The 13,070-nt window shown below is 39.6% G+C and overlaps 1 protein-coding gene across 2 annotated transcripts in view; it reads left to right on the top strand.

The window, feature by feature from the left end:
• Positions 1–13,070, top strand: part of LOC137127369 (copine-9-like) — a 147,785-nt gene that overhangs the window by 105,841 nt on the left and 28,874 nt on the right. For both annotated transcript variants that reach the window (XM_067504257.1, XM_067504256.1), the window contains 7 exons: positions 301–405; positions 3,114–3,155; positions 4,796–4,871; positions 5,082–5,135; positions 5,328–5,389; positions 6,340–6,386; positions 6,821–7,002. In XM_067504257.1, coding sequence (XP_067360358.1) covers positions 301–405; positions 3,114–3,155; positions 4,796–4,871; positions 5,082–5,135; positions 5,328–5,389; positions 6,340–6,386; positions 6,821–7,002 — 568 coding nt within the window. The remainder of the gene's footprint in view (positions 1–300; positions 406–3,113; positions 3,156–4,795; positions 4,872–5,081; positions 5,136–5,327; positions 5,390–6,339; positions 6,387–6,820; positions 7,003–13,070) is intronic.

Genomic DNA, 13,070 nt, shown 5'->3' with positions numbered 1-13,070 from the left:
TTATTAAAGTTCCCACAATTGTGGATGGCATGATTCTGCAGTGTGCTAAAGTTGCATATGCACTGGTTTATTTGTGAATTTGTTTCTGTGAACAAGCACCATCCAATGTTGGTGCTCTTCAGTTGAGTAGACATGTTTACAGTGGAATTTAGACAAACCCCAGAAGCAGGCGGGAACCTGGTTGACAATTCTGAGTGGCTGGGATTTTTGTGACTGCTTTCCTATCCACCCTTCTTCAACCTGGATTTGCTTATATCCGAAGTGCCCACACTGTGTTGAGTTTCCACTTTGTGTTTCCAGGTTCACCATCTGCCACAAGACTGAGGTGATCAAGAACAATCTGAACCCTGTTTGGCAGCCATTTACCATCCCTGTTAGAGCACTTTGCAATGGAGACTATGACAGGTGAGGGGACAGTAGATAATTAGTAGTTAAAACCATCAAAGAACTCACAAACCTCCTTTAATTGCGAAGAAAAGGGAAAAACCATTAGCAAGAGCGACAGAGGAAGAAGCCAACACAGACAGACATGCAATAGATGTTTACAGCAAAGAGCAGAGCAGACAATCAACACGAATAATATTCACATGAAGAATATGATCAGGGATTGTGTCAAGTAACTTCCAGACTCAGAAGTTTGTATCCGGACAAATTCAGTAGATTATCAGGATTCCAGTGCATGTGTGAAAGGGGCTGTTGCTTTGCAGTAAACAGAGCATGCTTTAAGTCAGTAGTCATGCTGTGGACTTATGGCTTCCAGTTTCTCCTTATGCCATTTGTGCTCCAGTCTCCTACAGGCCTGTTTGCAAAACTTGCATTCATACAGACTTGGTGTTGGTAGATTTGGCAGTGAGACGTGCAAATGAATCCAGGAGACCAGGCAAAATTTCTGGCATCATTTTTACAGGACCTGTCAGAGCAGTGAAAGGACCACAGGCAATTGCTCGTTAAGTGCCATTACAGCTGGCAGACCACTGTGGCAAGTGGTAAATACACTAGTGCTAACGTCACTAGGACTAGCACCTTAAATTTAATGAGCAAATGATCTAACCCCGTGAATGTGAATGCAGTGACAGTGAGAGCAGAACTGCTTTACTTAGTGAAATGCAGTCCTTACTCGGACACACACACCACAGCTTCGTGTCTACTGACATTAGTGAAGCTGCACATTGAGCAGTGTACTAGTGTAGTCTCTCCAAAGAGGTCTGAATTTTAAGTGGATGATGAATAATATCGGCAGAGATTGGACTCTGTAGTGATCAGAATAATGCCAGCAGTCGGCCGTACGGTCAGTCTCAGGCCAGTGCTGGTGTTATTGAGACCAACATGGAGTCAGTGCAGCAGCAGCCACATTGCTCTGATACTGGCCAGTTAGACCATTAATCTAAGACACAGAGACATGCACAAATACCACTTCCTGTTAGATGTTGGTCACACACTCAGTGTGTGTGGAGTTGGTTTGGGCGATATTTTGAATATTCTTTAATGTGTATTAAATGACTATATCACCAAGATCGAGAATAAATTGTAACCTCCGTATTTTTAAACTAACTTTGGAGTGAAGCAAACAGATAAGACATATTCAAGAAGGAAGAGGAAACACCCAACAGTGTTTCCCCTATATGTATTAAACAGTGATGCACCGCTAATACAATTTATAATATATATATATATATATATATATATATATATATATATATATATATATATATATATATATATATATATATATATATAAACATCATAATCTAAATCCAACTCGTTATTGGAACCTGCCATAAAATAACTGACAGATATTTCAAAATAGGGATAAATACTAAAAACTATTTATGTAGGTCGACTACATTATTTATTCATTTCCACAGCTGTTAATATTTGCCTAGTTAGAATAAGTATTGGTTTGTGATTTCCCCCCTTTTACACGCATTCTTAAAAATGTTCAGTAGAATTTCTTATTGAATATATGAGAACGGTTTAATGCATTTAACGCTTATGTTGCACGGATTAATAGCATCTTCATACTGGTGAGACTGTACATCAAAGAGTGAAGTCCAGCATTTATGAAGTGCTTAAGAGGCGAAGTCACGCTGCATGTTAATAGTTCAACGCTCATCATTATTGATAAGTGTCAGAAGACACAAAAATTCCCAACATGTTGTGCACAGGGCTGTGTAGCTGTGTAAGCATGTAGTGCCCGTGATGTCCACCACCTGATGGATGCATGCTCAGTATTTAAGAGTTTAAAGATTATTTTGTGGCTGTTCTTTATTCTCTATACTAAAGAAGCCCTATTCTGCTTTTTTGTGTTTTTTTAATTGTACCCTAACTGTTGTGCTGATGGGTCTACATATTCAACAATGATGTTATGCAGAATGATTTCATGATGATTTCACGCTTACCATCAATGGTAAGCGTGGTCACTCTGATTAGTCTGCAGTTACACAGCTCCACACAGAGCAATGTTATATAATATATTCAGAGGTGGTAGAAGGACACAAACTCAATATTTATGTAAACGTGCAAGTGTTGGTCTAAAAATTCCCGCTGTAACTACCACTTTAAATCTTTTACTCAAGTAAGGGTACTAAAAAAAGTACTAAGCAGATTATCTACATTTTACTGACAGTACAAAAGTGCTGGCAGAAGAAACCACTGAAAACTCTGCTTTGTTGACTTCGTTGCAAGGTTTTCCTGTGAAGTCCAACAGCTCTCAGACTCCCCGAGTCAGTCCTGTGTACAAACATTGTCAGCCCTCAAATGGACTTTGGCTTTGGTTCCCTATCTCCACCTTTAAGAAACGGGAGCAAAAACCCAGTGTTAAAAAAAAAAAACGTGGAATCCCAGAATAAGCTGTGTTTTATTTTTGTTTAGGACCAAAAGTTGGTATTCCCCTAAAAATATAATTCTTTTTTATAAAACTATTATTTGTGATCTTGTCTACAACTTATATTTCACAGTGGCTTTCTTTTTAAATAAATTCTTTACCTTGATTTTTTAAATTGGAAAGACAGTCAGATGTAAAACCTAAGGAACATGTTCCTCCTGACTCTGCTATTTGTCTTTGTCACCCTCACCTTTTTTCTCTGCCTTTCTTCCATCTCATCTCTCTTCAGGACGGTCAAGGTGGATGTGTATGACTGGGACCGAGACGGGAGGTAAAGTCTATCATTCGCTATCGTTCTTGCTTTTGTACCTTTAAAATGTTCAGTTCCTCGTGGAATCCTTCAAATGTCACTCCTTGTTCTGATTGACCCAAGGTTTAGTCAGACTGTCTCTTTTGGTCTCAACATTTTTAGACATTTGAACAAATGCAGGATTCTTCTAGCTTGTTCCTTGCTAGACAAGGAAACTAAAAGTTAATATTTATTTTATTTAAAGCTTCGCTAGATTCTTCAAATTTTATTTTTCTTTAACTAAGCATCTCCTGACTTATTGCATTGTTACTAAATCCTTATCTATTGTTGTTCTTCGTCCCCCTTCTGTGCTTCATACCCAAAATGTCTCTGAGGGATCCTCTGAGGAGATTTTCATTCTGTCAAAGCTCAAATGAATTTTACAGTTACATGCCAAATAAAATGCTTGGACAAGAGCACACTTCTAATGACAGCATAGCTGAGACTGTATGATACGGCACACAGATGATACTTATACCTTTAAATGTATTTGAATTTCTACTCACTGGTTGTGTCTTGACACACATTACTTGTCTGGACAAGTAGCAGTTTCAGCAAATTGACTACTATTTATATCAGAATCATTGATGCTTCCGGCCAACAAGACTGTAATAAATATATGAGCAGATGAGGAGAGAAAAAAGAACGGATACATTCAGAAAAGTTCTTAAGTGAAAATTATTGTTATGATATGCACAACAGCAGTGATGCATCTTTAGTGAGCCATTTTAAATGTAACAGGTCTACACACTGATCGTGGTAAAGAAATGGCTGGAGTGGATGTAGACTGAACAAGAGTATGAAGAGCTGGCGAAGGAACCTTGTGATGATGATACCTGAAGATCTTGATGGAGCAGTGGTCTGATGGTGATGTGATGACAAATGGTGGTGGATACATGGGCTGGAGGAGGGTTGCTTTGACCCAACACCTAAAGTACAACTAACAACAGAGAGAGAAACTGATTGACAGCAATGGGACGATTGGCTTACGAAGACTGAGGCAGGATCTGATGGAAGTGCAGAAGGAAAATCCAATAACATAAAAGGCACCAATCTGTTTATGAGCAAACACAGTGTATATGTAGATACTGTATATCTGACAAAGAATTGGTTTGGTGGCCAGAACAAAGAAACATGGGGCTCCACAGATTTCCCCCACTACATCTGCCAGAAAGGTGGGGATCATCACTGAAGAACAACTGAGGTTTGCTGACCGCATCTCCACCTCTGGGGAAAACATTTTTGCCCTCTACATCAGAAAGATCAGACCCTATACTTTCTCAGTGTGCTACCCAACTCGTTGTGCATTCGCTGGGCATATCTCATCTCAATTACTGCAGTGCCCTACTGATGGGGTTACCAGCAGGCACATTCAAGCCTCTTCAGATGATCCAAAATGCAGCAGCTCTTCTCATTTTAAATCAGCCAAAAATGACGACTCTTCAAATCTCTGCACTGGCTTCCTGTAGCTGCCTGCATCGGGTTTAAAGCTCTGACTCCCACAGCTTGTCTAGTATATGAAATGTTTTCATCCACCATATTTTTTTTTTTATATCACTTTAAAGTAAAACTGATGCATTGAGGTACTGCTAACACTCAGTCTCTGTCCATCCATCTTCCAGCCATGACTTTATTGGAGAGTTCACCACCAGCTATAGAGAACTGTCCAGAGGCCAAAGCCAATTCAATGTCTATGAGGTAAATGCAAACCTAGCAAACATTCTTGAACAGTAAATAATTCAATTTAATTGAAATTTAATTAGCAAAACATAATTTTCTCTCACTTTTTAAGAGCTTTTCTTGACAGCCACCCACAGGAGCTCAGACAACAAGTTCTAAATGATTTCACATGTCTACTCAGATTTGATTTCTTCCAAAAACTAATCTCTTGTTTCCTGTCTTGTCAAGGTTTTGAACCCTAAAAAGAAAGGCAAGAAGAAGAAATATGTCAATTCAGGCACGGTAAGAGCAGTTAGAGCGTGTTTCACCAGCATCTGTCAGATGTTTCGGTGATGCGACTCATAGCAGCAGTGACATGTCACAGCAGTAAACGATGGTGTTTACAAGGCTCCTTGTGATTATTTATCACTGCTCTGTCTCCTCTGCTCTCTCCCTGCTTTCTCTTTTATCTCTTACTCTCTTTCCCTCTTTAAGGTCACCCTGCTTTCCTTCAAAGTGGAGTCTGAACACACATTTGTTGACTTCATCAGAGGAGGGTAAAAGCTCACTCGGTTCTCATGTAGCCATGCAGAGTGGGAAGTAGGCTGCAATTCTCCATTAACTCTCTATAAGAAGTCAATAAAGAATATACTGGGGGTTTTCCTGTTTAGGGGTCGTTGTCCATCAGAAAGAGGCATAGAGATATTCTTCTGTGCATCCTAAATATTTGGTTCTAGAGTCTTGGTTGTATAGTGGCTGCAATGTTGCAGTTGGTGAACATGTTTAACTTGTCTTTTGGCACACGACACATGTTGCAGAGCTTCTTTTCTTTTTTTCCTGGTCTGTGTACTGACATTTTGTTTATCACTATACATATGTCCTATTTCAATCAATAAAAACTGAACAGGGAAAATAGGCCCAAAGCTATCTGATGCAACAAACCAGCTTATAAGTGAGAAAACTCGTACCTTGGTCCGTAACAGGACATTAAGGTTCATACAGTTAATACAGAAGAGACGGATTCCTCTCTCTGTACATCTTTTACAGGCTTCCTCCATTTTGGACTCTTCAACCATTTATGTCTGATGTAACTGGATCAAAACATGGAGCACATTCTTTCTTATGAATGTTGCTCAGTGGGGCGGACTGTAAGAAATTTGGAATCTCACATCAAATAGAAATAAGATAAAATAGAGGGCAGATTTTACATAGCTGGATTTCTGGAGCTCTTTTTTAAGATTTCTGTAGTCAGTAATAAGTTAAGCATTTCAGCATTTGGTATTTTACAAAGCAGTAAGAACTGTAAGAACGAAATAGAAAGTCTTCAGCAGAACAGCAGTCGGGTGTAAAGATGTTGAATACTAGCAGAACGTGGTGGTTATGTTCTTCAGCTTAAACTGAATGAATGACTTATTCAGTCTAAGCTGTACATTAAGCTCCAATTTGACCAGTTGGCACAGTTGTAACATCTTTGCTATGAATGATACTGTGTCCCATCTCCCACCAGGACACAGCTCAATTTCACTGTGGCCATAGACTTCACAGCCTCCAATGGTAGGACAGCATTTGTCTTTGTGCATGCAGGAAATGTCCTTACATGTGTTTTTCAGTTATAATGGGTGGGACTGAGTTGGGGAAAGACAACAGGGTTGTCACGTCATTATATTTAGTTGTCTCTGTCTTTCTCTAGTTGTTTTGTGTGGATTTTTTCTTTCTTTTATTGCAGCCGATTTAAGCTCCATGTACAGTGACTATTTTTGTATATTTTGAAATCAGAAGCAATGAATGTCTGAAAAAAGTTATTTCAGACTGTAATTGAATTGAACTCAAATTTTCCATGTGCTTTATGAGACACTTTGCTTGTCATGATTCTCCAAAAGGTTTGTTCATGTCAATGTTGCCATATGTATTTTTGCAAATTCTATTTTCAAATTCTTCTATTATATTATATATGCGTGTTGGGTGGGGTTTTGCTTCTCTCACTGCAGGTAATCCATCCCAGCCCACCTCACTGCACTACATGAGTCCGTACCAAATGAATGCATATGCCATGGCTCTAAAGGCTGTGGGGGAAATCATCCAGGACTACGACAGTGACAAACTCTTCCCAGCATACGGCTTTGGAGCTAAGCTTCCCCCAGATGGCAAGATCTCTCATGCCTTCCCACTGGTAGGTGACACTAAGAGTTGAACTGTTTGCAGTCCAAAGACACGCATGTTGAGTTAATTGGTGACTCTAAATTGCCTGTAGATGTGCATGCGAGTGTGAATACTTGTCTGTTGCTGGTGACCTTTTCAGGGTTGACCCAACTCCTCACCCTTTGACAGCTGACAGTCATTTTCCATTATTAAAAAGCAACAGTAAATGTTTGTATTACTGGTCTATAATATGTCTGGTCTGTAATATATAAAAATGTTGGGTGGTAAAGTACCTCGATATTACTACAACTTTATACTACTCATCTGAAATGACTTACAGACAGAATATCCTACAATAAACTGCAGAAAAAAACAGCCCATTCTCCTCCCCAGCTGTGCAGTGCTGGTCCAAGCCCGGTAGAAATTGGGGAGGGCTGCGTCAGGAAGGGCATCCGGCGTAAAAACTCAACACAATCAACATGGGGACAATGATCCGCTGTGGCGACCCTGAACTCACAGGATAAGCTGCAGTCTGACAATGAAACAAACGTTTATTTCGTGTCTGTATGGTGATTGTGGTTCATATGATTCATTTAGAATATAACCAAAGTTATCATTTAACACATTAAATTGGTTCTTAACCTTTAATTTTTTTCCTGTCATTGTACGCTTCGCTCAACCACAGTAAGAAAAATATTACTTTAACCCCTTGTAGCTTTTAAATAATTTGACCACTGTTAATGCTATGGAGCCATGTTTTTCTAAATATGTTCACATTTTTTTTTACACATAAGGAGGACGATGTTACCCAAAGCTTATGTAATATACAGTTTCGAATTCAAGTTTATGTACACTGATTGTCATGGTTGAGGAAGTCAAGAAGAGCTGCATGAAATCTAAAGATGATGGATCACAAAATTTCAAACAGAAGAAGCAAAAGGTCTCCTGCAGGAAGTAAATGGCAAACGAGCTGTTCAGGTGTGTCAGTAGTAAATATAAAATAACACACAGACATGCAAAAAAAGATGTATGGGATGCTATTACTCGTTTAGTATGTGGGGAATGACGTATGTCTGAAAATGAATGAGGAAATATCTATACACATATATGACACAGAAGATTAGATGTGAATCTATATCCAAACACAAAAGAAATGCAGAGTCTGAATGTCTGCTGTCTGGTGAACTCTGGTTGTGAGGAAGAGGTAGTTCACCACCTTTCATGGTGATGTTGTGCAATGTAAACTGAAGTGTTAGTGTAGAGTTAGTGGTTAGAAGAATGTTGCGGGTTCGCTCCTCACCCGGCTGTGGCCTTTCTGTGTGGAGGTTGCACGGGTTTTTTCCGGCTACTCCTGTTTCCTCCCATAGTCCAAAAACATGCATGTTCAGTTAATTGGTGAATCCAAAAATTGCCCGTAAGCGTGAATGGTTGTCCGTCTGTGTGCAATGCATCCAGAAAGTATTCACAACTTTTCCACATTTTGTTATGTTACCGCCTCGATCTAAAATGGATTAAATGTATTATTGTCCTTCAAATTATATAAACAATACCCCATAACATAAAGTGAGTTTGAAATCTTTTCAAAATCTTTGACAGATAACGGATTCTCGGATAGAAATCATTAACTTTTAGAACAAACACGTGTACCTAAAATTCTGTTCTTACCTAAGGGCAGATCCCAAAAGAGAAAACACTGAATAATGTCAGAATGTTTGTGAAAAAAGGGTGGTTTTAATAAAAAATTTGAACGGTTGGTGAATGAGGCCTAGTGTCTTTTGGGTGTCACTGCAGGGACCTTTAATACACAACCTTCCATCTGTATTTATACTTGTCTATCTTACTTTTGCGTTGCTAGTATAAAATCATTTCAATGATATTCATTGTAATGCTTTGATATTCTCTGTAAAAAGCTGAAGGTCCAAATCCATCCTGCAGTCTCCGCTAGGACACTGGTTATTTTGCAGGCATTAAAGGTCTTCAGGTCTTATTATTTGACTTGGTATTCAAACGAAACCATTTAGCATCCATATTAAAAAAAAATACGGATCTCGTTCTGAACAATACACAGCAATTCAACTCAGAACAACTGCATAAGTCAATGAAAGGAAATGTTGCATAATCCCACAAGCTGTAGGAATAGTGGAGTAATCTTGTGAAGTGGATGACTGAGCAGAGGAAAGGGACAAAAGGTGGGAGGAAGAAAACCCTTTGAATCACACTGCACTTCAAGAGAAAAGAAGTTCGTCCGTTTGATGGTTTGGCAGTGATGGAGAAATAATAGAGAGCAGACAGAAAAGAAGCTGCAGGGACATTTTGATGATGCACTTCTCGCCTTAGCATTGTTCAACAAGATGGCAACAATAGCAATTAGGAAAAAGCAAAATTCAGAAATAATGACTTATACTCATAAGTCTCCGCTGACTTTTGCTGTCTCCTTGAACTGTTAGTTTAGAAATTAGAAATTTGGGGGGGGGACGGGGTCATTAAAAAGTTTTCTTATAATTGATGTTGTTCCAAGACTGCAGGATAAGATTACTGGGAGTTTTTTTTATATATTTATTGAAAGAAGATGATTATATGGCTCGAGCTTCTCATATGGGTGTAAACGTCTAAATGACATGCTGAAACATTTGCTACCCAAGTTTCTCTGACCTGAAACTGTCAATTCCCATGATCTTCCCTGGCTGCCTCACGGTCAGGAGTCAGTGGTGTTGGAGAGCAATCAGCATGTGTCGTGTCTAAATTCCTCACTTTATTTAACTTTGCTTATTCCCATGTGAGGGGCTGTTCAAATAGCCCACCCAATTAGAGTTCACCTCAGCATTACAAATCGTGCCACTGCATCATTTTACAGCAACTCTAATTAAGAATCTGTTCTTTAAAAAAACTCATTTTGGCTGCTTGTATTCTAGATCTTATTCTTTCAGACATTACCCAGAGCGTATGAGGGTTGGAACATAGACGGAACTTTTCTTTGCACTTTAGATCCTTCTCCATCCCCCGTGGTTCGGCACAATGTCTGCATTACTGCTGATGCTGCACCAATACACTTGTCCCATACACTACACCCATCCCAGCCTGATGTCCCCTAACTGGATACTCTTCTCGCTTTGGCTGTGTCTTGAAATCCAAAATGGTAGCATGATTGACTTCTTAACAAGAATATGGACAAAACTCTCACTCCCGTTATACAAGGACCGGACGGTTTGTAACATCCATCCCATTGTCCCACAGTACCACCCCACAAATACCTCGTAAGGACATGGTTATAGGCCTTCTCCAAGTCCTCAAACCAATGTTGCCTTGATTGGCATAGACCCCTTGGCTAATCTATCAAGGACAAAGAGTTGGTCCAATTTTTCATAGCCAGAACGCAATGTATGTTCCTTGTGGATTTAAGGTTCAACAATGGCTTAAAGACTCCTTTCCAGTATTGTGGCATTGGTTTTTCCAGGGACCATGAGCAGTGTGATACCTAACAATTAGAACACTCCCTCCGGTCCCCTTTTAAAATTTGGAAACCACTACCCTAGTGTGCCAGTCCCCACGTACTGTACCCTTCCTCAATCCGACACTGAACAGGCGTATGAGACAAGACAGCCTGACCACGTCCTAAACCTTAACGAATGTCATCCACACCTGGTGCTTTGCCAATGAGGAGCTCTTTGACTACTAACTACTTCAGAGACCTCCACCATCAATATGGATGAAACTTCTTCCAAGTCTTGTCTACTACTCTGAGTGCATGTAAGTGTTTTTTATAGCGTCAGAACTTATCATCACCACCATGTGGTGATGAGTTGACACCTCTGCTGCTCTTTTCACCCAAGAATTATGGCCTAGGATCTAATGATATGTCACAACAAATTCAATTATTGATCTGGGCCCTGAGTTGTTCTGGTACCAAGTACACTTATGAAGAAGTTCAATGAGAAAGCTCGGGTTCAGATTAGGCAGGTCATTCCTCTCAATTACCCGCTACAGCTTTTTCCATCATTGAGTTTTGAATGTTTAATTAAGTGCAGTTTTAAAATTCTGTAAAAGTTTACCTGCCAAACAGGGTCAGCCCTGACTTTTTTCCCTTCTTAGCAGAGATGTTAATAATGTGTTTAAGGTACTTTAGTATAGTTTTGATCTTGGACAATCCACTAATCCACTATTGCAAATATTGCTGGAGTAACACTGATCATAATTTTATTGCAGATTACCTGTTGTATTAGGTCTACATAATTGTGCACTCTTCCTCTCTCCCACATATTCAATCTGCTAAAGAAAAAAAGGTTTACACAAAATAAGTAGAGGGAACTTAATTTTAGATTTGTTATTCATGGTCAGACAGTCTAAAGCTGCAATGTGTTTCACATGATCAGAGTTTATGTTGCTTAATCAGACAGATCAGAGCTCTAGCACAGGTTACCAAAGCTCAGCTTGTGTGGGATGGAAATTGCCTGTGTGTCACTTATGCAATGAGCTGGTTTAGGTGCTACATCAGCTCAGCCCGCCAGATCAGCTCGGGGTCTTGTGCATAATGACGTCACAATTATGATTAGCCGATCAATGACGGACGCATGTGATGAACTTTTGCTATTTGTTTTGATTGGGGGCCACTGTGGCTCAGGTGGTAGAGCCATCATCCATTAATCCCATAATTGTTTGCAATACAATTCCTGGCTCCTCCTGTCAAGTGTCAAAGTGTCACACTGAACCCCAAATGAATTGATCCCTGTGAGTGCAGGTCAGCTGCGCAGCAGCTTTCCCATTGATGCGTGTATGCTCGTGAGTGCAAATGGGTGAATGAGAAGCACTGTAAACTGCTTTAGGTACCAATAATCAGACAAATGCTATATACTGTCATTACACACCATTTACCATTGAGTGTCCATTTGCATACAGAAAGAGATCCACATCCAATAAAATATAAACTTAAAATAGTCAAATAATTATACTTTGTGAATTTCTCATTGGGATAAATAAATGATCGATCTGTAAGATACTGGCCCCTAGAAGAAAGGAACGGGGTCAAAAGTATGACAATACAGGAAGCAAAGAGGAAAGTGGAATGGAAGGTGAATGATTCTCTCATTCGATCGCTTTAAACAGTAAATAATAGCACAAATGCCTCAAGTAGACAGGTTTAGAAAGTTGAAACTTCCTACACAAGATTAGGAAGACATGCCAATTCTGTTCTCAATTAAAATAAGAGTACGATTGAAATAGCAGATCGATAAGCAGTAATGACAATGTAGTAGTACTGTTAAAAACTATGGTGCAGGAAGGTAGAGTGGTCGTCCTCAATCCCACAGTTGTTGGTTCAATCCCCGGCTCCTCCAGTCACATCTTGAATTGTCCTTGAGCAAGACATTGAACCCCAACTTAGTTGCTCCTGGTGAGCATTGGCCAGGTGCGTAGCAGCATCAGGGTGCGAATGGGTGAATGAGAAGCAGTGTAAGGTGCTTTGGGTGCCAGTAGGTAGAACACTGCAGACCATTTACCATCTGTAGTCACAGAAAATTTTGACAGATTATTTCCACATAAGAGACATTTTGTGAGCATATTTCGGCTAAAATATTTTTAACCGTTTAATATTGTAGTTTTAAGTAGCTCATGTTGCAGTAAATCAAGAGACAGTGAACTTCAGAGTGGCCTCCCCTCCACAAGGACATCAGACAAAATATTTGTCTTTCATGACACTGATTAACTTGGCGCTTCTACTAAAGAGCTCCTCTCTTTAGTGCTTAATTAACACTCAGTTCCAAATTTGATACTTTAAAGAAATGCATACTATTAAACCAAAACTCTAGTCTCAGAGCAAATCATTAAAAAGTAATCTTGAAGAGAGAAAGCACTAAGTCTGTGCATGCACGCACCTGCCCTTGAGATGATTGGCTGTAAATAGCTACTCTTTCAGGTCACTGTCAGCATCGTTTGGTGTTGTACATTCATTTAACGTGGGTCACATTGTCATATGAAGGGGTAAGTGATTTTGATTTTGTTCATGCTCTGTGGATGAAGGCTTGGTGCATTCATGTTGGATAATTCCCCTCTATTCAGCACAGAAGTGTTTCCACAAGCTTAATGCTATGCAAAGACAATCACCAG

The sequence above is a fragment of the Channa argus genome, chromosome 5 (assembly GCF_033026475.1).
Source record: "Channa argus isolate prfri chromosome 5, Channa argus male v1.0, whole genome shotgun sequence".
In the NCBI taxonomy this organism is placed as follows: Eukaryota; Metazoa; Chordata; class Actinopteri; order Anabantiformes; family Channidae; genus Channa; species Channa argus.
The sequence above is the reverse complement of the archived record's forward strand: the minus strand, read 5'-3'. Positions and strand labels throughout refer to the sequence as shown.